Source organism: Marmota marmota, unplaced genomic scaffold (genome assembly GCF_001458135.2).
Source record: "Marmota marmota marmota unplaced genomic scaffold, marMar, whole genome shotgun sequence".
In the NCBI taxonomy this organism is placed as follows: Eukaryota; Metazoa; Chordata; class Mammalia; order Rodentia; family Sciuridae; genus Marmota; species Marmota marmota.
The window spans coordinates 17,238,725-17,266,587 of record NW_026000082.1 but is presented as its reverse complement, the minus strand read 5'-3'; the positions used below and the strand labels follow the sequence as shown (position 1 = coordinate 17,266,587).

The following is a 27,863-nucleotide window of genomic DNA, read 5'->3' as shown; positions in this document are numbered from 1 at the left end:
GTTCGCCGGGCTGGCAGGGGCCGTTCACAGATCCGGGCCGGCGGGGGCCGTTTGAACGTTCGGCGCAATGGGCGGGCGGCGGCCGGCGGGACTGGACCTCTGTGCCACGTGGCCGAGATTCACTCGTCTGGGGCAAACTTTCACTTCCAATAAACTTACTAATTCCCGGCAGGTCTCCTTTCAGCGGAATTTTGCTAGAAATTTCTCAGCAGGAAAAATCTAGGCGTATTAATGTGTCTCTCTGATCCCGTTAATGCGGAGGTACTGAAAGTGCTGCCTCCCCGCCGGCCACCATGTTGGGTGTCCAAATTGGGTCACATTTAGAGGGAAACATTAAGGCTCACTTCAGACTTCTCAACTCAGACCCTAAAATCAAGGAGGGTATGTAATGAGATATTTCAAACTCTAAAAAGAAAACAATTGCCAACCAAGATTGCTATACCCAGCAAAGTTCTCTTTCATATTTGATGGGTAATTAAAAACCTTCCATGACAAGGATAAACTAAAAGAATACAAGACAAACAAGCCAATATTACAAAGAATACTCAAAGATAAATTGCACACAGAAGAATCTAAAAACAAATCCACAAACTAAAATGATCAATAGAAAACCAATCATCTAAATGAGAACCAAGACAATTAAATATAACAAAAAAATAAACATAGCAGGAAGTTACATTATATCTATCAGCAAGTTATTATATCTATAATAACAGTGAACATAAATGGTCTCAACTTCCCAAGTAAAAGAAATATATTATCAGAATAGATCAAAAAACAATATCAAACCATATGCTATTTGTAAGATACTCATCTCATAGGTAAGGATACCAGGCTGAAGGTAAAAGGATGGAAAAAAAGTATTCCATACAAATGGAGTTCAAAAAAAAGTTGGAGTAGCTGTTCTCATACATGACATAACTGATTTCAAACAAACATTAATTAGAAGAGACAAAGAGGATCATTACATCTTGGTAAAGGAAACACTCTAATAAGAAGAAATATGCCCCAAATGTCAATGCACTCAATTACATTAAAAATATACTCTTTGACATTAAATCCAAAATAGACCCCAATACAATACTGGGAGATTTCAATATACACTTGTCACCAATATATAGGTCATAAAAATATAAAATCAATAAAGAGACATCCAGCCTAAATAATACTATAAATCAAATGGACTTAATAGACATCTACAGAATATTTCATTCAAGAAGAGCTGAATTTATTTTATTCTCATCAGCTTATGGAATCTTTTTTCAAAATAGACCACATTCTAGATCATACTGTAAGTCTTAGAAAATACAAAAAAAAATTGTAATTCTATGACTCATACTGGATCATAATGTAATGAAAATAGAAATTAACAGCAAGTAAAATGACAGAAACCACATAAACACATGGAGATTCAACAATACTCTATTAAATGAAGAATGGCCCAAATAAAAAAACTGAGAAGTAAAAAAATTCTTAGAAACCAATGTAATAAAAGGATACAGCATATAAAGATCTCTTGGAGAGTATGAAAGGAGTACTATGAGGAAAAATTATGCATTCAGTGCCTATACTAAAAAAAAAAATAGATCTCGAATAAACTTACGCTCTATCTGAGGGCCTTAGAGTAAAAAGAACAAACCAATTCCAAAATTAGTAGAAGGAAAGAAATATTAAGATCACTGAGGCACTGGGTTCGATAACATATACATATTATGTATGTATAATTATAATGATCTAATCGAAAACCACATAAAAATTTAAATAAAGATATTGTGTCCACCTATAACTAAAAAATAAATTATTAAAAAATACACAGGATGAAAAGAGAAATGAGTTATCTCTTTGAAAAGATAAGGATTGACATATCCTTAGCCAAAAATAACCAAAAGAAAAAGAAGATACAAATCAATAAAATTAGGCATGAAAAAGGATATATCACCACAGATACTCCTGAATCCAGGGGATCATTAGAAACTGTCTTAAAAACATACTCCCCCAAACTGCAAAACCTAGAAGACATTGGCAAATTATTAGACACAGATGACCTGCACAAATTGAACCAGGAAGATATAAAAAACCTAAATAAGCCAATATAAAGTAATGAAATTGATACAGCAATTAAAAGATTACCAACAAAGAAAAGCCAAGGGCCAGATAGATTTTCAGAAGAATTCTACCAGATCTTCCTCAGGTCTTTCTCAAATTATCCCATTAAATTGAAAGAGAGGGAACACCCCCAAATATATTATATGAAGCCACTATAACCCTGACACCAAAACCAGATAAAGATACATCTAGGAAAGAAAACTACAAACCAATATTCCTGAAGAACATAGATGCAAATATTCTCAAAAAATGTTTCAAACCACATTCAAAAACATATTAAGAAGACAATACACCATAATCAAGCAGTCTTTATTCAAGGATTGAATAAAGAATATTGAATAAAGAATCTGTTGATTCAACAGATGCAAAAATAAATGTAATTCATCATTTAAATAGAAGAATAAAAATTGTATGATCATCTAAATAAATGCAGAAAAGGCCTTTAATAAAAATATAGCAAATATTCATGTTAAAAGCACTGGGGAAACTAGTGATAGAAGGGACTTACCACAACAATATAAATATGTGACAAACCCAAAGTCAACATCATACTAAATGGAGAAAAACTAAAAGTTTTTCTCTAAAATTAGGAACAAGGCAAGAATATTCACTCCCATCACTTATATTCAATATAGTTCTTGAAACTCTCGACAGAGAAATCAGGCAAGAGAAGGAAATTAAAGGGATACAAATCAGAAAAGAAGACATCAAACTATCACTGTTTTCTGATGACATGATCCTATATTTAAAAGACCCCAAAAAATTGAACTAGAAGACTTCTAGAGCTGATAACTAAATTTAGCAAAGAATCAGGATACAAGATCAACATTCATAAATCAATAGCTTTTCTGTATTCCAACAACAATTCAATTGACAAAGAAATCAGGAAAAACATTCCTTTCACAATAACCTAAAAAAATCTGGGAATTAATCTAACCAAAAAAGTCAAAAGAACTTCACAATGGTAAGTACAGAATACTGAAGAAAGAAATAAAAAAAGAACTCAGAAGATGGATAGGCCTTCCTTGTTCTTGGGTAGGCAAAATTAATGTTGCCCAAAATGGCTGTACTATCAAAAGTAGTATACACATTCAATGCAATTACCATAAAAATACCAATGACATTTTTCACAGAACTAGATAAAATGGTCTTTAAATTCATTTGGAATAATAAGAGATGTAGAATAGCCAAAGCAATTCTAGACAAGAAAAATGATGCAGGAGGCATCATAATACCCAACCTCAAATTCTACTATAGTAACAAAAACAGCATGTTACTGATACCAAAATAGACATGAAATAGAATACTGAGGATAGAAGACATTGAGACAAACCCAAATACTTACAGACATCTGATACTTGATAAGGATGCTAAAAGTGTATGTTGGAGAAAAGACAACCTTTCTAACAAATTGTACTAGGCGAATTATATATCTATATATAGAAGAATAAAATTAGCTATCTTTCACCCTGCACAAAAGTCAAATGAAAATGGATCAAAGGCTTAGGAAGTAGACCAGAAGCCATGCAACTGTTAGAATGTTCATCATGTGTTTTCTTCTATCAAATAGGTATACACATTCAATGCAATTACCATCAAAATACCAATGACATTTTTCACAGAACTAGATAAATCGGTCTTTAAATTCATTTGGAATAATAAGAGATGAGGCACTGACCTCAACAAGACCCCTAAAGCTCAGGAAATAAAACCAAGAATCAATAAATGAGATGCCATCAAAATAAAATGGTTTTGCACATCAAAGGTAATGATTAGGATAGTGAAGAGAAAGCCAACAGAATGGGAAAAAGCAATCTTTGTCAGCCAAAAAAACAATTGTTTGCCAATCCCCTGATAGGGGATTAATATCCACATATATAAAAAACTCAATGCCAAAACCCACAAATAATCCAACTAAACGGACATTTCTCATAAAAAGAAATACAAATGGCCAACAAATACATGAAAAAATGTTAAACATCTTTAGCATTAGGGAATGCAAATCAAAACTACACTAGGATTTCACTTCACCCCACTCAGAATGGCAATTATCAAGAACACAGACAATGATAAATCTACTGAGGATATAAGGGAATAGGTATATTCAAATGTTGATGATGAGACTGCAAATTAGTATAACCACTATGTAAAGCAGTGTGGAAACTCCTCAAAAAAACTAGGAATGGAACCACCATATGTCCCAGCTACTTCACTATATCCTTCATATTTCAGGAATATACCTGTAAGAACAAAAATCAGCATACTATAGAGACGTAGGCATTTCAATGTTTACAGCAGCATAATTCACAACAGCTAAATTATAAAATCAATCTAGATGCTCATCAACAGATGAACGGATCAAGAAAATCTGTTATATATACACAATGGATTTTACTCAGTCATAAAGATAAATAAAATAATGGTGTTACTGGCAAATGAATGAAAATGGAGAACATCATGCTAAACGAGATAGAGCAGGTTGAGAAAATCAAGAGCCAAATATTTTCTCTAATATGTGGAAGCTAAATCAAAATAGGGAAAGAAGATGGCAGGGGAGGAGACAGTATATCATAAAGATATAAGGTAGAAGAAGAATGAGAAGGAGGGAGGAAAGAAGGGAATAATGTAGAAATATGTAATGAATTTAACTATATAATGTTATATACATATGTAAGTGTACCAAAAAGAATTTCACCTACATGTATATATATGTAGAAAATTTCAATAAAAATAAATAAATAATGGAGTAAAAGGAAGATCAATAGAAGAGAGGGGAGAAAATTAGGGGGGCGGGGAAGGGCACAGGAAATGGGGATTTAAACCAAATTCTTTGAAAGTGTTATTTTGTGAATATGAATCCAATTAGTATGTATAATTATAATGATCTAATAGAAAAAAAAGCTCAGGCTTTTATATATATAGCACTGAAAGCAGCTCCAGCAATAAGAGAAAAATATCTAGGAGAAAGGAATGAGTGCAGCACACGTATATAAATGGTCACCCAAGAATTTAGAATGTACTGAGCACAGAATAGGGAATAAAAGGTCATGCATCTTTAGTTCTCTCACTTTGCCTTTCCTACTCTTCAAACCAACTTACCTTCTCGGTTTCCTTTGATTCGTGTTGTAACATGGATATATATGATAGGGAATATAGATGTGATCAGAAATGTAAGCAGAATTACCAACCAAATTGTCATCTGTAGAAACATTTTCTGCCCTAATAGAAATGGAGAGTTAACAGAAATGAAGAGTTAATTGAATTGGAAAGTTATTGATCTTACTTCTTAGAAAACTTGGGGTGTTGGACCAACCCAATTATGAATGATGATTCATACAAAGCAGGTTCCCACTCAAGATACCATCACCGTGGAATATTAAATACAAACCAGTTTGGAGAAGTATTTATGACTGGGTGGATGAAAAATAAAACCAGTTCTAGAGTGAGGCTGAGCCAGGTGTGAATTATTGTAAGGCTGGCACAAAGGTTAGCACAGGACACTCTATTTCTCCTCATCCATTCAGTCTCATGAGCCCTCTGAGTACAAGAGGCAGAGCTAAGCTATTCTCCCTAAACCTGATCCAATACTTAAACACAGGTTTACAGGGACCATGATAAGGTCAGTCCCAAATCAATCCTTTAGTCCTCTTGTCTATCAGAATATGTGCAGCCTTGAATTATCCAATGTACTCTTTGGGTCTGGCATTACTCTTCTTGAAAACATTCAAAGACATACTTTATGTAAAATTTCCTTCTCTCCTGTTCATCTGAACAAGCATCTGGTTTGGCCTACTAGCTTCTGCATATGGAACGTGACACCAGCCATTTTGTCTGGAAATCTGATGTCTTTGTTCCCAGAGGAAAAAACCCTCTTCCACCTAGAACACCACATTATGTCCTGCAATGCTGTTTGAGGAAATAAATCCAGGAGGCTGCTCTAGAGTCAGACAAGAGTTCTGCTATGCCATTGTGAATATTTGGTGTGGCATAAAGCTATTTTGAGCTGGTGCTTTCCATACATGTAATTCATAGGACTAAGAGCCCCATGGCTCGGGAACTGATCCTACACCCTGAAAAGCCTCCCCACCAATCCAGTGCAACCCAATGAGGTCAAAACAAACTTTTGCCTAATCACTAGTCAGACAAGGACAAATGATTTTTTAAAATCATGAATATTGACTCTTTCCAAGTATTCTGATATTCAGTGAATGAAACATAAGATGTCTCTGAAATGTCTGTATTTCCTGGAACTGAAACTTATTCTCCAATATTTGTGTTAATATAATTTTTTAAAACATAGGTTTTTAATGCAATATTTGAAGCAGTTGATGTGTCTCAGTTTATAAAACTAACAAAGATCCCCACCTTTATTTTTAGAGAGGGAGAGCAGTAAGAGACAATAAGTATAATAATTAAGATATGCAGTGGGTTAGACAATAATAATACTATAAATGAAAAAATAAAGAAGTGTGAGGAGATAGGGGACCTCAGGTGGAGGGAGCAGGTTTCATTTTTTTCAGGTTGGTTTGTCAAAGCAGTCCTTATTAAGAAGCTGAGAGTTTAGCATAGACTTGAAGGAGACAAGGGAGGTTAGTGAGATTTACATGTTTCTAGGAAGAGGGAGCAACTAGAGTGAAGACCCCAAGGCAGGAGCTTATCTGCATATATGGGGACAGCAAGGAGTCTATGTGTCTCAAGTGGACAAAGGAAAACACCAAGAGATAAGGTCAGCTAGGTAACTGGAACACAGGCAATACAGGATATTGTGGGTTATTTTGCTCTGAGTACAATGGGGAACAATTGCAGGATTTTGAAAGATTGTGGTGTTTTATGTCTCATGTTTGAGATGGGTCTTGTTGTCTGCATGATGAGCATATACCATGTGAATATGAGCAGAAACAGAAAATTTTTAAGGTGCTATTTCACTACTTCACTCAGTGGAGGATGGTATCTGACTTGGACAGCAGTGATGAGGTGGGGAGAAGTGATGAGACTCTGGATATATTTTAGAGGTAGATGTAGCATTATTTCTTGACAGATGTTATATAGAATATGAGAAAAAATGTAGTCAAGGATGAGTTTAAGGGTGTTGTTCTGAGAAATTGAAACTATGAATTGTGATAGGGAAGGCAGTAACTAAATCAGGAGTTTCATTTTTTTATATACATAGCTTCAGATACTTACTAGACTCCTATGTTGAGATGCTGAGTTGGAGATGAGAACAGAGTGGGAGAGAGGTCTGGCCAGAAGATGTGATTTGAGAAGCCATCATCATATCGATGGTATTTAAAGCCACAAGGCAAAATAATACTCGTGAGAAAGTAAAAATTGAAAAAACTATGCCCTGGGAATTCTAATATCAAGAGAACAGTAAAAAATAATGAATGTGGCAAAGAGAATAAGAAAGACAAAAAGCAAGATGATTGATAAATCTAAGAGGAAGTAATATCTTGGAAATCAAGTGAAGAAAGCAATTGAATTTTTCTATTTGTTTATAAATTGTGTGACAAGGGCTATAATTTGATTTTTTTTGGTTCTGTATATATATCATGTGACAATGGCTATCATGTGGAGAACAAACACACAGATCTCACCTGGTAAAACAATGTTTGTTTTTTCCTCTTGGCCAGTTAGAGGGTTTCTAAGGTAGCAAGTGACATCCCCAGGGTGGGTATTGCTGAGAAAAAGGGTCATCTTCATGTTGAACAATTTATCTGTGTCCTGTGAGTGAGATTTTGATGCAGGTGGGAGGACCTTTCCCTGGCTGTCTCTCCATTCCATTTGAGGCTGTGGGAACCAACCTCCTGAATTACATTCCACTCTAAGATCATCAATATTGGAAGGAAGCACTAGAATCTGTATGTTTGAGCTTGTAGCTGAGTGGATATAAAGGGGGAAAATAGTACTTTTAGGTGAAGGGAAGAAGACACAAAACAGAAATAAAATCTGTCCCCCTCAATTCGATATCAGTGTCCTTGATATATTGTTAGTCAAAACTCTATGGGGATTTAAATACCATAAGATGCTAATTAAAAGGGAAGGAATATGAGCCAAGCAGAGGGGTTATAATATACAAGATTATCTTGTCTCAAATAAGTCAGGTGAGGAAATACCTTTTTATTTCATTTATTTATTCTTTCATTCAAAAATGTTTACTGGTTATTTACTAAATCTTAGAGTTTACATAAATATTTGGATTATAATAATGAATAAAAAAACAATCAATATTCCAGAACTCATAGGTATTATGACTTAATATCTTTTCTTCTATTTTATACCTAATCAGTTTTGAACCATTATGATAGTTGATAACATTATTAACCCAGGTTTGCAATTTAAATTGAGACTTTATATGTTCTTTGTATGCAACAGGTATTTTCATATAATATGCTTTGCATAAATAGGTAATATACTGGTATCACTGAAATATAATACATATTCATTTAAAGAAAATAAACTTATGAAAAATTTTAACTTATTGCCTGGGGCATAAAACTGATCAAATGTGTGGGCAAAGAAAGAATGAGTAGAGATTTAAAGTGTAACCCCATAGCAGGTCTGCTTAATAAAACTTTCTGCAATAATAAATATAATCTAGATCTGTGCTAATACAGTGGCTATGTGCTATAGGAAATTGATAAGTACCTGAAATGGGGCAATTGAGATTTCAGAACTGTATGTTTAATTTTAATTAATTTAAATATAAATTTAAAGGGCCACATAGCATTGAATAGCTCAGATATAGACTATAGAATTGAATGTCATATAATGTCTGATAAGGATGTTAAAGGTTAGTGGCCTTGGAGCCCTACATTTGAGTGCTCACATTTGTGGAATCTTTCAGTTTGCTCGAAATTCTCCATCTTCCCTGCATTTCTCTGTCAATCAGAATAATTTAAAGAGTGAGAAGCGTGACTTAAATGCTTTATATGTGCATATACCATTTTTATACCATATATAACTGAGGACACTGGATATTATAGATAAAGGCTTTCTGAAATAGATTTAGGAAAATTAATCTGGCACTAAGTAGTCAGTAAACTGAGTTAGAGAGAAGTGAGAATAAGAATTATCATTAAGGAGGCTATTGTAAAGATATAGGTTGCTTGTAAGTTCACATTTTTAGTAGTGTTGTCAAAAATAATTGAAAGGGTTACAGCAAATACTAAAATGAATCTGTTGATTTTTTAGAAATCTAATAATGTATGTAGGCATAAAAATAAGGTATTTGCTGGTAGAGTTATTGTCTGCACAGAAACAGTTTTCATTCTTGATCCTGAACTCTTTCCGGTTCAAAAACTAAATGCACGAATTTGAACTTGCTAATGAAATCATGTAATAAAGAAATAGTCTGAAACACTGAGAGTTTTTCTAATACTCAGCTTCAGATGGGTTGAGAATCATGTATGCATAAAAACCTCAGAGGGATCCATCTCACCTGTGACCTTCACTTCTGTGATGTCCTCTTCAGAGAAATCTCCATCTCTGAAGAAGCAGTGGTACTGCCCATCGTCATCAACATCAACATTAAAGATCCTGAGGGTCACTTTACCTTCTTCAATGGCATCTTTCAGGAGTTCTGTCCGCTCCACATACATAGGGGTCATTTCTCCATACAGAATTTTACCTTTCTCATACAGGTAAATGGGTTGTGTGTAGCGGTTCCGGAACCAGCGGATCTCCATGTGTTGTGCACTCTGTGGTGGAGACAACTGGCAACTGAGTTCAACTTCTCCACCAAATGGAGCCACGATTGGCCCCTTTAAGCTATTTACCCTGAATTGTTCTGGGAAGGGAAACAATAACCAAAAGGTGAGAGCATGAGTTAGGACACACCTTCTATTTAAATCATTATTGTATCTCTCTCTCTCTCTCTCTCTATTTAAATCATTATTGTATCTCTCTCTCTATATATATATATTTAAATCATTATTGTATCTCTCTCTCTCTCTCTCTCTCTCTCTCACACACACACACACACACACACACACACACACAATCTAACTAAAGGTAAATTCTTTTTTTTTTCCCTGAAGACATCTTCATTTCACACTAGACAGGATAGAAGTTCTTCAAATTGTTTACCTTAAGAAATATGAAAACATGGTTTTCATTGCTGCTAAGAAAAAGTTTATTTGTTGTTCCTTCCTTCTTTCATTCTCTTTCTTTGTCTATTTTAAACCTTTCTCTCAGACTTCTTTTAATATTTGTACTTTAATAAACCTGTATATGAATGTACCCTTCTTTTTCTGGTTAATCTTCATGAGGCTTCTTGAATTGGATGTTTCTTGTCTTTCAATTCTGAAAAATTCTTCCTCATTGCATGTTTAATTTTATTTCTCTCATTGTCTATATTCTTTTTATAATGGAACTCTCTCAACTGTCTTAGGAATTACCAGCAAGACATCCAAAAGTTCTACAACCTGCTCCTCCAAGTATCCTTGGCTAAGTGCTGTCAAAAAAATAATTGAAAGGGTAACAGCAAATCCTAAAAGGAGTCTGTTGATTTTTTAAGAAATCTGTTGTTGTTTAATATGTTGTTTTCCCTTTTTGGTATAACTTGGCTGTAACAGACTCTCTTTCAGTCTAGAGACTCAAACTCTCAAATTGATATTTAGTCCCTGACTGGAGTAAAATGTTGGAACAGGGGACAGTTTAAACTAATTTTTGTCCTTTTTACCACTCACTGAAGGAAGAATGAAAAAACAGCTGAACTTCTTAGTACACTCCATTTCTCCTACATGATGGCGATCTTACTTCCTTCAATCCCTTCTATTCGATTGTCACTTAATCAAGATGACCATATCAGTTTAGATTTTTCTCACCCTTGGTAGCTAAACAGTCTCAAGAACCAATGTGTGATTGATCAATTTATATTTTAAATATTAAAAGTTATTTTGTGTATGGAAAGAAATGCTATATTAGGTATTGACTGTTTAATCCACAAATTATTATGTGCTTGTATCAGCGATTGAACCCAGGGGTGCTTAACCACTGAGTCTCATCCCCAGCCCTTTTTATTTTTTATTTTTTGAGATAGGGCCTCACTAAGTTGCTTAGGGCTTCACTAAGTTGTTGAGGCTGGCTTTAAACTTATGATCCTCCTGTCTCAGCCTTTCTAACCACTGGGGTAACAGGTGTGCGCCATGATGCCTGGGTTATATCATGAATTTTTGAGGATAATTTTAAATATTGGAGCATTGCTAATGAAGTTAATCTTATTTCCTTAAACCATTAAATTATTAATTCATTTCTAAAATATAATTTTGTTTGTGCTCTAAATGCACATGTGACAGACAAAATAATAATAAATAGAGTGATTATAAACCAGTTTGATTTATCTTCATATCCACTAAAAATAATAATGATGAAGGGTTAAGTCATTTTATTATAATTCTCTACTAGTTTTAATATCTAACTAGATGTATATTTTGCTTTCTTCTTCTTCTTCTTCTTCTTCTTCTTTCTTCTTCTGTATGAGGATTGAACTCAGCCTCTCTACCACTGTGATACATTCTCAGACATTTGTAATTATTTTATTTTGAGACAGGGTCTTGCTAAATTGCCCAAACTGGCCTTTGTGATCCTCCTGCCTTAGTCTCCCAAATTTCTTGGATTAAAAGTGTGCACTCCCATTACTGAAGAGGAACTAATCTAACCTAAGTTTTCTGTCTGTATACATGAATATACCACAGTGAATCTCACCATAATGTATATCCACAGACTCTAACCAAAAAGAAAAAAAAATTAAAGTAACTGGCAAAAAGGATTAGTAGAATAAAGAGAGAGGAAAGGAAACAGGGAGAGGAAGAAAGGAAGAGAAAGAGAAAATACTGCAGATTGCATTTGAACAAATTATATTCCATGGTTTTAAATTTTTTCCAGATGAATCCTATCATTATGTATCACCAAAAAGAAACAATAAAGAAAATGGTCAAAAATTTTTTAAAAAATAGTGGTCACCAGAGGCTGGGGAGGAAGACATTGGGGAAGGTTTGTTCATGGGCATTGTTATAATTTGATCAAAATGTAAGTCACATGAGGGAGACTATAAATAAGGATAATGTGCTATACATTTCAAAAAAGACAGAAGAAATGATTTTGAATGTTCACTACAAAAATTACAAATGTTTGAAGAGATATGTATGCTTCTTCTGATTTGAACATTAGACAACATATACATGATTAGGAAAAATAAATACATGTTGACCAAGTTTTTTAGATGTACATTTCAGTGCTGTTGCAAATATTAAATGAAATAATGTGTATTAAAATGCATTTTAATTCTATATTCACAACAATGATACACATCTTTATATTCATAATATCATGTGCTTTAAATAAATTATTAGCTTAGTCTAAAAATTAAAAATATGTATGTATTTTTATGTTAATAAATTTTCTGGTTTATCATCACCTTCCAGGAAACAAAAAGGTAAGAAAAAAATTCTTGAAGTTACAATTTAAAATATTAGAACATCTTCTATTAAAACCCACATTGCAGAAACCATAGCTCAGTGTAATAATTTGAGGTCACCAAAATAAAAATCTTTGAACTGTTTTTAAAAAGAAAGCATGTCTACAAACTTATTTTTTCCATTCTTTTAATTGGTATATATTAATTATTACAGATTGGTGAGGTTCACTGTGGCATATTGGTACATGCACATAATTTGATCAAGTTCATTCCCCAGTACTGCCTTTTAACTTTTGATGTCCCTTCTACTTTCATGACTTTCAAGTCCCCCTGTCTTTCATTTCACCAGCTTCCATATGTGAGAGAAAATAAATGGTACCCCCACCCATCTTTCTGAATATGGCTTATTTTGTGTAATACAATGCTCTCTAGTTTTATTCATTTTCCTGAATAACATAATTTAGTTCTTCATTATGTCTAATAAAACATAATGAAGTGCGTGTGTGTGTGTGTGTGTCTCACATTTTATCCATTAATCTGTTGACACCTAGGCTGATCCCAAAACTTGAATTTATGAATTGTGCTTCTCTAAGCATGAGTATGCATTTATCTCTAAAGAATGCTGACTGGTTTTTTGATAAATACCAAGTGGTGGTATAGCTGGATATTATAGTTCTATTTTTAATTTTTTGAGGAAACATCATACTGATTTCCATAGTGGCTGTACTAATTCATATTTCTGCACAAAGTGTATGAGTTCCTTTACCTCTGAATCCTCACCATTTATTATTTGTATACTTAATAATCATCATTCTGCCTGGAGTAAGATGAAATTTCAATGTACTTTTGATTCACAATTTTCTGATGGCCAAAGATGTTGAACATTTTTTCATATAGTTGTTGGGTATTTGTAATTTTTCTTTTGAGAAGTGTCTCAAATTCAGTCAGTTCGCCCATTTATTGATTGTATGCTATATATGCTGGACAATATATATATATATATATATGTTTATGGATATACATATATGTATGTGTATATATATATTTGTATTGTGATATTATTTACATTGTGATGTCTTTAGCTTTTACTCTTTTTGATTGTTTTGGCTATTCTGGGTCTTTTGTTCTTCCATTTGAATTTTAGGATTGTTTTTCTAATTCTATGAAGAATAACATTGGTATTTTGATGGGGATTGCATTGAATCTGTAGATAACTTTTGGTAATAAAGCTATTTTAACAATAATTCTACCTTTACAGAATATAGGATGTCTTTCCATCTTTTAATGCCTGCTTCATTGTTTTTCATTCTCAAATATTTTATGTAGAGGTTTTTCACATAATAGATTAGATTTATTTCTAGGTATTTTTTAAGCTATTGAAGATGAAATTGCTTTCTATTTTTTTTCTCTGAAGAGTCATTATTGGTGTATAGAAAAGCAAGTAGAATGAACTGGACATAACTTTCCTATGTTCACATAATATAAGACCAGTGAAACTCCACCTCATGTACAACCACAAGAATTGAATCCTAAGTAGAATAAGTTATATTCCATGTATGTACAATGTGTCAAAGTACATTCCATTGTAATGAATGTCTAAAAGAACAAATAAAAAAGAAATGAATAAAAAGAAAAGCAATTGATTTTTGTTCATTGCTTTTGTCTCTTGACACTTTTCTGCATTTGTTGATCAGTTTTAGAAGTCATTTGATGAAATCTTTAGGTTATTCCAAGTATACAATTGTATTATCTGAAATAAGGATAATTTGATTTCTTTATTTACCATCATATCTCTTTTATTTCTTCATTTTGCATAATTGCTCTATCTCAAATTTCAAGTAATATATCAAATAAGAGTGGTGAGAGTAGACATCCTTATCTTATTGCTGTTTTTTGAGGAGATGCTTTCACTTTTTTTCCATTCAGCATCATGTTGGCTTTAAGTTTGTCATATATAAGCTTTATTATGTTGAGAAATATCATTTTGTACCTATTATCTTCAGAGATTTTATCAAGAAGGGATGTTAAATTTTGTAAAATGTTTTAATGCATCTATTGAGATGATTGAATGGGCTTTCTGCCCTTGATTTTGTGTGCTGGGTGACACTTAATTGATATCTGTATGTGGAATCTCCTTGTGTTTATAGAATGAAACCAACTTGATCAAAGTGTATGTACTTTGTAATGTAAATTTGCTTTGCAAGTATCTTTTTCTTCTGGTTAGTTTGTCTAAAGGTTTATCAATGTTGCTTATTTTTTCAAAAAACCATTCTTTGTTTCATTGATCATTTATATTGTTCTATGTTTCTATCTCATTAATTTCAGCTCTAATGTTTATAATTTCTTCCCTCTTCCTACTTTTTGGATTGGATCATTCTTGTTTTTGTAATGATCTTGAGATGCATCATTGAGAGGTTTATTTTAGATTTCTCTGATTTATTATGTAGGTAATCATAGCTATAAACTTCCTTCTTTAAACTGGCTTTGCTGAATCTGACAAATTCTGGTATGTTGTGTTTACACCTTTGATTCTAAAAATGTTTAAATCCACTTCCCCGATTCTTCAATTATCTACTAATCATACAAAGCACATTGTTCATACTCCATATACTAGTATAATTTATGTGTTTTTTCTTACATGATTTCTAATTTCATTTTATTCTGATGTGAAAAGATGCAAGAGATTAATTTCTTTTGAAATTGCTAAGACTTGCTTTTTGGACTAATTCATGATGAGTTTGGGAGAAGTTCTACAAGCAGCTGAAAAGAAAGTATACTCAGATTTTTGATGAAATATTCTGTAGTTTTCTGTTAAATCAAATTGAGTTATGTTATAGTTTAAATGACACATCTTTCTTGATTTGTGTCAGAATGATCTGTCTGTTATTTGGAATGGTGTATTAAAGTTCTTCATTATTATTATAATGTAAACTGTCAGTTCCTTTATATCAAGTAATGTTTATTCAGTGAAATTGGTTACACTGACATTTGGGCAAAAATGTTTAAAATCATTTTATCTTCTTGTTGGATTATTACTTTTACAAATTCCTAGTGACATTCTTTGTCTTCTGACTAATTTTGTCATGAAATCTGTTTTGTCTTATATGAGAGCAGCTACTCCTGCTTGCTTTTGTATTCAGTATGTATGAAATATGATTTTCCATCTGTGGGAGGCCGACTAGTACGTGACTGCATCTGTCTCCCCTTCTGATTGGTGTGGCATCATTGTCAGTCACTCTGTGATCTAGTTGCCTAGGGAAACCAGACCAATAGCACTGATCTTTAGGGTGCCGGTGACTGTGTCTTTGAGCATGGGCGTGCCTTCCCTCATCCCCATGGGTGGAGCTATGCTCACCTGTTCCTTTGTAATGTTACCCATTGCCCTGTTTGGGATAGAATGTTCCATGGAAATGTCTTTTGTGTGTCCCCTTCTCTTGCTCTGCCCTTGGGTGTGACCTTCCTAGAGGTCAGTCAACCTGCTGACAGCAGACATCATAAAGCTAGATCCAGCCCCTTGAAACCTGACCCCTTACCTCATTTGAATGGCTTCTCCTCAATAAAAGGGGTCAGCAGGAGCTCTCTCTCTTTTTCTGCAGACCCTGAAGGTCAAAGGAGCTGTCACAGCACCCCCCCAAAGTAAAAGGTATTTCTGTCTCTTGTGTGGTTATTTCGCACAGCCCAGTTCCCCTGGGGTGACCCCTGGGTGTTTTAGTCACATGCAACCCAGCAAATGGCATCCCTGGGTGGGCAAAAAGGTCTGAGTGTTTAAGTCTCCTGGGAACCCGGCATCCATACTTTCATTTTTCAGTCTCTGAATGTCTTTGCTTGTGAGTTGTGTTTCTTGGAGACAACATATGGTTGGGTCTTGCTTTGTAATCCAATATTCCAGTCAATGCCTTTGAATTGGAGAATTAGTAGTGTTATTATAGGAATGTATGTGCTACTTCCTGTCATTTTTAGTTTGCTTTTTAATCAGTCCTAATTTCCATTTGTTTACCTATTATTCTAAGGAGATTTATTGTTTCTCCTGAGTTCTTGGTTATTTTTTATCTTCCTTTTCTATGTGTTAGGATTCATCTAAGTATCTTCTGAATTTCTAGATTAGGGGTCACAAATTAGTTTACTTTATGCTTATCTTGCATAAGCATAGTTTACTGAATATAGTAATTTAGATGAAAAGTTATATTCTTTGGATGCTTGAAATATGTCATTCCACACCCTCTTGTCCTTTAGTTTCTGCTGTGAAATGTGCTACTATTCTGATGAACTTGCCTTTATTAGTACTTGCCACATCTCTTTGCACCTCTTAAAATTATTTTTATTATAATTTTTGGCACTTTGAATATAATATAACATGGAGAAATTCTTTTCCAGCCTTGTCTATTTTGGGTTCTAAATGACTCCAGTACATTAATTTGTCTATCTCTTTCCCACGTATTTTAATATCAGAAATTTTCTGATATTACTTTATTGAATAAGTTCTCTACACCATTCATCTATATCTTTTGTCCTTCCTCAGGACTTATGAGTCTTAAGTTTGGCCTTTTGATGATGTCACAGAGCTCTTGTATGTTCTGCTTATACTTTATGTTTTTATTATTACTCAATGAAAGTTCTTATTTACCCATTCTGTCTTCAAGCTTTGATATTCTTTATTCTGTTTGATCTAGTATATTGGCAAGACTATTCACTGAGATTTTTATTTGATTTAGTTTTTTATTTCTAAGAGTTTTGTTTGGTTCCTTTTAAATTCTATAGCGCTTTATTGAAATGCTCCTTTAGGTCCTGTATCTTCTCTCAAATAATTAACTTTTTGAATTATGTTTCTGTCATTTCCTCAACCTAATTATCTTTGGTTCAGGTATTGAACTTGTAGAGGCATCTTACATTCCTCTATTTCTGTGTTGTGATTGATTTATATATCTGCTGGGATGGAGATATATATATATCTTCCACTATTATGTGAGAGTGTTTTTAGTGAGTTGCTTTATCTTTATCATGTGCCCTGGGCTGGGGGTAAATTTCAGCATAAAAGCAATTACTTAACATATTCACAGTTCTATGGTAAATCTGTAGCATTGCTTTGAGAGGAGATAATAATCACAAGTAACCATGACCACTTGAGAACAAGCCATATACTAATAAATCATAAAAACTAATTGAAAATATTATCTACAGTTCTAACCATCTAAACATGGAAAGGGTAATAGTAATCTTTAATAGATTGTAAAATTAGATAAAGAAAGCAAAATTAATATTAAACCTGCTGAGTAGATGTTCCTTCAGTACTTTAATTCCAAACTGTGAAGGAGTTGGAATCTGCAGCCTGCTTTCTACCCTATCATCTTGATTATCCAATATCTATAAACTTCTTATATAAAAACTCTGTTTTAAAATAATTACTGAGCATTAAAATAATTACTGAGCATGGAATCAATCTATGAGATATTGAATTTTTATTCTATAAATATAATATGAATGTTTTTTGAAATTTGATATTAGTTCATGAGAAGAGAATTCAGTGTAACAGAGTTTAGAAATCCACATACACAGGGAATTTGGTTTATGACAGAAATGACTTCTGGGATCAGTGGAGAAAGTTGGAATAATCAATGGAAACAACTGGGTTTTTCTTTTTAAAATTATGTTGGATTTCTCTCTCAATTTTTATATAACAATTGTTTATATGGATTAATTTGAAAATATAAAATAAACAAAGAATTGGAACATGCTCTGGAAAACTATTTCTAAGCAAACACAGCACCTAGATACCATGAAAACCAGAAACTACTGAATTACACAGCATAAAACTAAGACAATAAATTGAATTTTAAATTCATTAAGAATATAGGAAAAAGCATAAGAGATCAACTGTTATTTCATATTTATATTTTTAATATAAAGCAGGAAGACAAACCACAGGCTCAGTAAAAATATTTACAAAATATACCTCTGTATCCAATCTATATAAAAAAAGTCTGAAAATTCAACAATAAGAAAACAAACCAAGTAAAAAGTAACAAAAGATCTGAACAGGCACTTCACCAAAGAAGAAGGTAGCAAAGAAGATAGGTAGCAAATCACTGTATGCAAAGAATCTCGAGCATCATATATCATTAGAGAAATTCAAATTAAACAATATAAGATACTACCATAGGCTTATTATCAGAAAAGGTGAAATTCAAAACACTGACAACACAAATACTGGCAAGGATATTGAGCAACAGGGCTCTCATTCAGTGCAAAAAGATAAAGTCATTTTTGGAGAGTGGTAATTTCTAACAAAGATAAATATATGATTAGCACATAATTTAGCTTCCACAGAAAACTCAAATGAGTTGAAAAGCACATCTATGCAAAAACCTGCCCACACACTTTATAGCATCTTTATTCATACTTGACAAAAATTGTAAGTTCTTTAATAGGTGAATGAATAAACCAACTGTGGTACATTCATACAATGGAATATTATAGAAAGAAAGGAAGGGAGGGAGGGAGGGAGGGAGGAAGGAAGGAAGGAAGGAAGGAAGGAAGGAAGGAAGGACGGACCCAGTCATGAGAAAACATGGAGGGAAATTAAATGCATGTTACTAAGATAAATTACATGGTACATCCATGTAATTCCAAGTGTATGGCATTTTAGAAAAAGAAAAGCTACAGATATAGTAAAACAAAGTAATGGTTGACATGATTTCCAGAGGAAGGAGGAATGAATAAATGAAGCATAGGGCATTTTTAGGATGGAAAAATTATTCTGTCTGACATTGCAATAGTGGATACATGAAATTATGATTTTTTTATAAAAAGTTTGAGGATTTCAGAAACTGATTATGGAAAAATATAAAACCATGATGGCCATAGCATACAATAAGCTTTCTTTTGGGCAACACTTGATCAGGGTTGCAGAAGAGGCAGTCTTCACAGCATGAGACTTTGTAGAGGCACAGTTACCACTATCCAGGAAGAAAGTAGAGGGCCAAGGAACTCCTGGGGTTGGAGAGGAGGCGTATGTACTTTGAGAGCTCTGACAGCATCAGCAACTTGGAATTTTTATTTTTTATTTTTGCAGTACTAGGAACTAAACTCAGAGGAATTCCACCTCTGAGCTATATTTTCTAGCCCTTTTTATTTTACTTTAAGATAGGATCTCACTAAGTTGCTGAGGCTAGACTCAAAATTGCAATCCTCCTGCTTTAGCCTCCCAAATCACTGGGATTATAATCACACCTCATCTTGCCCAGTTATGCTTGAGGTTTTTACATTTACAGAGTTATCTTATCTATAGCTAGCAGATGTTGGGGTCAGTTTTATAGGACATACAAAGCAGAAAGGCATTAAATGGTTAAAAACTCCTTGTTTGAGATATATTCAAAACAATTGAATATATAAAATTTTGGATTTAGCACTGGTGGGCTTTTGGATTAATGGGTCTAAGTTTTGAAGCAGTAAGCAGCAAGCAGCAAGCCGCATTGTATCATTACATAGAGGCCATCTTTTACTCATTTATATAGTTCTTTGTTAGCACCCAAAGAACTATACAACAAGAGTGAAACCTAATCTAAATTGAACTTTACTTTATAATAATCTATTAATACTGGCTCAATTATAATAAATGTACTATATTAAGGAAAGATGTTAATAATAAGGGAAGCTGTATGTGTGTTGGGAGTGGGAGATGGGAATGAGGAAGTAAGATTATAAGGGAACTCTCTATACTTTCTTTACTATTTTTTTTATAAACCTGAACCTGCTTTCAAAAATAAAATGGGTTAAAAATTTAAAAGTCAATTAGGAGAATTACAACTTGGGGGAAAACTTTATGATCTATAAAATAAAATAGTGAAAGCAAAAATATTCTATACATCCAAAATAGAATTTAAAAGTCCAGTGAATTATGAACTTCTTGGAAATACATGAAACAGATGCAATAGATCAAAAATTCACTCAATATTTAGGAATTATTTAAAAACAACAAATAAAACACCAAAACCACAAAGTAAAAAAGAAGTTAGGATGTAAACAAGCAGTTCAGAGAAAAAGAAATACAAAAGTTTTTGGAAAGATACTCAATCTTACTCATTAATAAGAAAATAAAATTACTGTAAGAATCTAGTTTTCATCTGTAAGTTTGGAAAAGATAAAAAGCTTTGATGCCTGTAATGTCTACCTACCCTCACATATACACTGTTTGTAGAAGTATATATTGGTTACTATTTAAGAATAACATTTTCAGTATAATAATAAATAACATAAACTTTGGCCATCAGTTCTACTCATAGGGAATATTTCTTAAAACTCACAATTATGCTCAAAATATAGATTCAATGTTATCTGTGGCAGTTATTATTTTTATTAGCAAAAGATCCCACCTAAATTTGTATCAGTAAAATTTTTGCCATGTAACATGCAGCTTTTGCTAGAAACTTCTATATACTTTATGTCACTTGTCATCTCAAACTTTTATGTGTCTCTAAAAAACCTATATTTATTTCTGTTTTGCATAGATACCCAGACAAATGCAAATTCTAATCCTCTACCAAGATTCTATTAGCTGGTCTCATCTTTCCTTATCTTATTCCACACTCTGCTGATAATTTATAGGGATTTCAATGTGGATCCACATCTTGTATCTTCATCTCCATAAAAATAAAGGAGACATAAATCATGTCTCCTCAACATTAGTCTTGGGTTCTCAAGGGCAAGTATTAGTTCTTCTTCATTTGTTTTTTCTTTCTGGAACCTGGCACAAATCTGAGTAAAGAAGGCTTGCTTGTAAGGAGTGATTCTTCTTAAGCAAGCTACATCCTATAGTACCCATGTTCATTTCATTACTACATATTAGAAGTTAGGGACAATTGTAAAAGAACTTAACTGTTTAGTTTGTTCCTTGCTTTCCTTGGAAAATTTCATTTGCTAATGCTCATAAAGTTGAGTCAGAGATCATACCTGAACTTCGTGTAATCACTGGAAGGAGGTACAGTACAACAAAGAGTCTGCACAAAAATACCTTCATAGTTTCCATTACACCTGTGATAAAGAATGAGGAAAATTATAAAAAGTAATAAGAGGAGTAAAAAGTTACAGAATTCAAACATCTTCACATCTTTCTATAGTAATTAACTCTCAAGTAAAGTTTCTGGGTTAGACATTGGGACAACCAGTTAAAGTAAACAATGAATAATTTTTACTATAAGCATTTCCCTTATAATGTTTAGTGTCCTGAAATTTGGGAGTGGGTACCAGGAATTGAACTCAGGAGCACTCGACCACTGAGCCACATCCCCAGCCCTATTTTATTTAGAGACAGGGTCTCACTGAGTTGCTTAGCAACTCGCTTTTGCTGAGGCAGGCTTTGAACTCGCGATCCTCCTGTCTCAACCTCCTGAGCCCATGGGATTATAGATGTCACCACTGCACCCAGCGTCCTGCAATTTTTATTTGCTAAATTTCTATTTTTATTTGCTAAATCAGAGAGAACTTTCTTTTCTATTGAAGAATCACTTCCTCCCAGGCTAGGGGTCTTTTGTCTTCTGGTTTACAACTTCATTGAGTCATCTGCTTTTCCAAAGTGGCAGATCTAGGGAATACATCCTGATATCTGAAGCCTCTGTATGGTGAACATTTGTCACATTTAGTTACATTTACTTACACAGAAAAGTTTAAAGACATATTTAGCCTTTTAAAAGACATATTTAGCCTTTTTAATGTATGAACCAAGTGGCCACTTCAGAAGGTGATATAACCTGCAATTGTAGCAAAGCTTCTAAATTTCCTGTTTAGGAAGAACTCATAATTAGAGACATATTTTTGGACACATGTGGTCAGTAAAGAACAAAAGGGGAAATGAAACTGGCTTTCTCAGTCAAATGTGAAGACTTTTCATTGGTATAGTATTTTGATTTTTTGAATCAGCTGAAAAACCCGATAGTTATCTATTTGTACTTCAAAACAGAGGAAGAATAACTGGATGGCAACCATGACGTGAAAGTACCACCCCATGTACATGGGCAGCTCTAGTAGCCTATGAAAGTCCTTCCCTCTGCAGCACAGTGGCAGGGAGTAGGTCCACAGTGGCCTCACTACTGAGGTGGTGCTACTTTGTGAAGAGTGAGGGGCTATCTCATTAAGCATGAAGGTACTGATTCAATACCAGGAAGACTTCCATGCAAGAGGACTTGAGCAAAACCTAGTAAGACTGACAAGTGAGGCAAAGGGCAAATTGTGAAGGCTTCACTTGCCAGGTTAATGCACTTAATTTTGATTTAAGTTTTATCTTATAGGCAAGGGAATTATAATAGGCTAAGCAGTCATATGCATAGTGGTTAAAAGCAGGGTCCTAGAAAGGGACCACCAAAGTTGAAATCCTGGTCTTGCCATTTAGCAAGTTACTGAAACTGTTTCTTCATTTTTCCACTATAAGTAGGGGATAATATTTTATTTCTCAATGAAATTATTATTGGAATTTATAGAGTTATAACACCTAAAGTGGACAGAATAGTATCTGATAACTATTATACTAAAAAGTGTAAGTACTATAAAAAACTCGAGGATAAAGAATGGGTGCTGCGGCGCACACCTGTAATCCCAATGGCTTAGGAGGCTGAGACAGGAGGATTGGGAGTTCAAAGCGAGCCTCAGCAAAAGCAAGGTGCTAAGCAATTCAATGAGACCCTTGTCTCTAAATAAAATACAAAATAGGGCTGGGGATGTGGCTCAGTGGCCGAGTGCCCCCGAGTTCAGTCCCCAGTATCTCCCCAAAAAACCTCCCAAAACTTAAGGATGACAAAGTACTCATTTTCTTACTATTTTTAGTATTGTTTAAATTTAGCAGTGTTTAAGAGAAGTGAAAAAGTGAGAGCCTTGGAACCAAACTTACACCCTGGTTTTACTACTTAACAGCTACTTTGAGTTATTTATGTAATTTCTATGACTCAGTCTACCTTCTGGAAAAAGATGAGTATATATTTCATATAATTAAATTTGTTAAATGTAGGTGTTTAGATTTTTTAAAAGTGGAGAACAAAAATGCTTAAAAAAGGGTGTCTCTAGATAGTGATAAAGAATTTATAGTCATGGCGCAGCATATCCAGATTTACATATTTGAAATGTGGCTTTGAAGACTGAGGAAGAGATGGAGTCAGTAACAACGCATGGCAAGCAGAATGAGTGTCTCAACCCAAGAATGTGTTACTGGAGAAGAAATGAAACATCGCGACAAAAGAGAAAGAATAACTGTACAACCTCTAGGACTAAATCAGTCTCTGAATGGAGGGAATGGCAGAGATTTATTGTCATATGACCCCTAACTTCTGAGATGTATAATTGGATGGATAAATAATATCATTAGTCATGATAAGACACTTGGGAAGAAAAGCAATTGAATTTTGAACAGATCAATTTTAGATTTCTATGTAATTGTTTTACTTATCCTATTTAATTATGAATATACAAAATTAAATACTCTGCCACAATTGTTAGGTACATGACTTCACTATAGATGTGTAAGTGTTTGAGTAAAGGGATTATGCTGGGAGCCATTAGCCAAGTAGGTATGACAATTTCCTTGCCAGCTACCCCATGTTGCAGTGACATTGAATGTAGGTGACCTTGCTCAAGGACCAAGGCGGATTAGGGCGTTCCCGGTTTAGGTTCCAGGTTTAAGGTTTAAGATTATTCCTGCTGGGAATAGGGCGTATCCTGCTGCCTGAGTTCCCCTTGAGTTCTCACGGGATTCAGACAGTGTATTTTTTGGGAGACAGAAGCCCAGTGGAGGTGGATTTGGGCAGAGAACGTGGATTTCCCTAGAATGTGATTGTAGATGGCTGGTGTGAGTTCGGGAATAAAGAGTTGCTGTTTGAATCTACAAGATGTGTGGTGGCTCGTGATTGTGTGCCCAGCCAGACTGCGGCATTTATGCCCAGCCAGACTGCGGCAGGATTACAACTTCTTGTTCAAAATATGTTGTAGGATCCTGCAGGGTGTCTAGCATATATTAGACGTGCTGGGTGTCTCCTGTTTGCTTCTCCAGATCCAATTTCCACTTTCCTCTATCCTTCTCTGTTTCTTACATAGTAGAATGCTAAGGATTTCAGTGATTGGCTCCATTCCCAATGGTTTCTGGTGAGGTGCAAGCAGAATAACAAGAAGATTATAGGAATGAAAGAGGATGACTTTGGATTATTTGCTCTTTCAGCTTCTTTCTTCCTGGGTTGCTGTGTGAGCTGTATGCCCAATCATTAAACAAATAAATACGCAAAACCTACCCTGTAGCCCTTTCTGTCCATAGATTTTAGTCACTGCTTCTTACCTTTATTCCTTCAGGCCTAAGGTCAGTCACAATCTCATTATCTTAACTCCAATGTTCTGCTTTGCCCTCCAAATTCATCTACACCTTGATTGCATATTTGTAAATATGCTATTTATTTAATATTCCCAAACTTGAGCATGCCATCCATTTCTTGCTGGGAATCTGGATGATAATAGGAGTTAGTACTGAAAGTAGTTCCCAGAAAGAGATCCCCACTATGTGCTTCTGAAATTGATTTACTCATGCATTGGAGATTGCAATCTCCATGCTGGAAGGTATGAAAAAGAGCAATCTATAGCATGGTATGACACCAAATCCACTCAAATTCAGAACATGGGTGGATCGAGTGTAGGTATAGAAGAAGGCACAGGAAAGGAAAATAAATAGCTTGGTTGCTATGGCCAAAAAATAATTATAAAGATTATGGAATTCTCTACCTTTTATGACTGTTTTAGAAGATAGACATGAGGAAAAGGAAAAACTAAAAGCTATGAATACATAGTTGAGAATATATTTGGAGAACCACGGAGTCTCCATCCTAGCTCTCAAAGAGCTCATCTTCTCCCTAGTCATTAGAGATGGAGATGAGGATTGAATTCAAGGTCTAATTTTAAGGGTTGCAGAATTAAAGCAATAATTAAATGTTACATTCACAAAATCTCTTAAGCTAATTTAAGGATAGGATAAGGCAGTCTGAAACACTGAGACATGGGACAAGGGTAATTGGGCAAACATGGACAGAACCATCCATGGGATTAACAGCATTAATTTCCTTGCAGTCAGGATTATTTAGTTATCACCTCTGCTGAGTGTTAAGCTTATTATTTTCAGGACACTGCTGGTTAGTTGGTGGCATCCATCATAGAGGAGACATTAATTTATGCTCAAGGGGTGGATACTTATTGAATCTGGGTTCCCAGCTGGTGGTAATTCATCATGAACAGATATTCATACACATACAAAATGCCTTATTATTCTTTTTTTATCCCATGCAATATCATCTCAGACAAGGAAATTCATTTTTTTTTAACAAAAGAAGTACACCAATGTGCTCAGGACCATGGAATTCACTACTCTTACTATGTATCTGTGACCCAGATATAGCTGATTTGATAGAACATGATAAAAACTCAGGTAGGACACCAGCCCTAATACATTTGACATTTGCCTTAAACTAGTGAATAACTGATTTTGCCATCTTTATAGCTGGAATGCATGGTCCTGGAAACCCATGAGAAAATACAAGACATGATCCTCTCATTATGTGACCTTATAATATACTTGAATAATGTTTGCTTCCCCTCTTATAATCTTCACCTCAATATTTTTGAAGATCCTAGGATCTCACAGAGGAATTTTTTCACCAGAGGACACAGTTATGAATCTAATGAATTGGAAGCTGAGACTTCCCCTGAACCATTTGGAGCTTCTCACAATAATGAACCATAAATCAGAAAAGTGAGTCATTGGAGGGCTGGAGAGACTGACCCAGGGGTCATAGAGGTGATTTTATCAATACTTTGGCCCATAGAGATCTGAAAATACTCAATAAATGTAGAGCCAAAGGTTCAAATCCACATAAATAATTGAAGAATCAGGTTAAGAACCTCATGTAGGTGAGGTGCTGATTGAAGGCAAGAAGAACATAGAACAGGTAGTTGAGGCAGGCACTACAATTACCCTGTTTATATGTTTGTGACCAACTGAGTTTATAACAGCTATATTCTATATTTATGAATCATAAAATTTTGCCCATTTTTTTCCCTGCAGATACTTTACATGTAGCACTGCTGATGACAGTCTAGGTTTCAGGCAGTAAATGTAAGCAAATAAATATTATACATCAGGATAAGATACCTTGTAGAATTGGAACTTCCCCATGGTAATTATGCAAACTTATTACCCAGCTGAAGGATAAGAATAGACTGTAGATAAAACTCTTGCTAATAGGCAAAGGTTACCATGCTGAACTTATTTGTGTGTCCACATCCACTTTGCACTTCTCTGAAATTTTAATTTTAATTCTAATAAAAATTAGAATAAAATCCAAATATGTATTTTGAATTAGTGGATAGAGGAGTGATCTTGTTATAGGAAACATCATCCTTTCGAACACTGCTATATAAAACCCCAAATTTTCAATCTCACTCAAATAATAATCTTGATCAGGTACATGTTTCTCACCACATAGATGAGTTCTAAAAAATATTTGAACAATGGGTAGTTAGTGTTTAATGAATAGAGAATTTTATTTTGGGAAGACGAAAGAGTTCTAGAGATGGATGGTGGTGATAGTTGTATAACAATGTGAGTATACTTAAGGTTACAGAGCAGTACACTTAAAATTCTTAAAATTCTATGTTGTATGTATGCATATTTTACTAAAGAAAGTTTCAAAAGTTTAAACAAAATGCAAATATGTCAATTAAAGACTATAAAAGTTAATACAGCTGGGCATGGTGGCACACCCCTATAATCCCAGGGGCTCTGGAGGCTGAGGAAGGAGGATCCTGATTTAAAAGCCAGCCTCAAGATAACACCATGCATCTTATCTGATCATAATGGAATGAAACTGGAAATCAACGATAAAAGAAGGAAGGAAAAATAATGCATCACTTGGAGAATGAACAATAGGTTACTGAATGATCAATGGGTTATAGAAGACATCAAGGAGGAAATTAAAAAATTCTTAGAGATAAATGAAAACACAGACACAACATATCGGAATCTATGGGACACAATGAAAGCAGTTGTAAGAGGAAAATTCATTGCTTGGAGTTCATTCCTTAAAAAAAGAAAAAAACCAACAAATAAATGATCTCACACTTCATCTCAAAATCCTAGAAAAAGAAGAGCAAAACAACAGCAAAAGAAGTAGAAGGCAAGAAATAATTAAAATCAGAGCTGAAATTAATGAAATGGAAACAAAAGAAACAATTGAAAAAATTGACAAAACTAAAAGTTGGTTCTTTGAAAAAATAAATAAGATCGACAGACCCTTAGCCATGCTAATGAAGAGAAGAAGAGAGAGAA

At 34.1% G+C, this 27,863-nt stretch overlaps 1 protein-coding gene across 4 annotated transcripts in view; it reads right to left on the bottom strand.

Moving 5' to 3' along the window:
- The window catches only part of LOC107141461 (putative selection and upkeep of intraepithelial T-cells protein 1 homolog), a 45,847-nt gene that overhangs the window by 14,659 nt on the left and 3,325 nt on the right, over positions 1–27,863 (bottom strand). For 3 of the 4 annotated variants that reach the window (XM_048815430.1, XM_048815429.1, XM_048815432.1), the window contains exons 2-5: positions 21,470–21,550; positions 9,545–9,892; positions 7,701–7,982; positions 5,206–5,325 (exon numbers count right to left, since the gene is read on the bottom strand). In XM_048815430.1, coding sequence (XP_048671387.1) covers positions 5,206–5,325; positions 7,701–7,982; positions 9,545–9,892; positions 21,470–21,545 — 826 coding nt within the window. In that variant the 5' untranslated portion in view covers positions 21,546–21,550. The remainder of the gene's footprint in view (positions 1–5,205; positions 5,326–7,700; positions 7,983–9,544; positions 9,893–21,469; positions 21,551–27,863) is intronic. The other variant, XM_048815431.1, reaches the window with a different exon arrangement.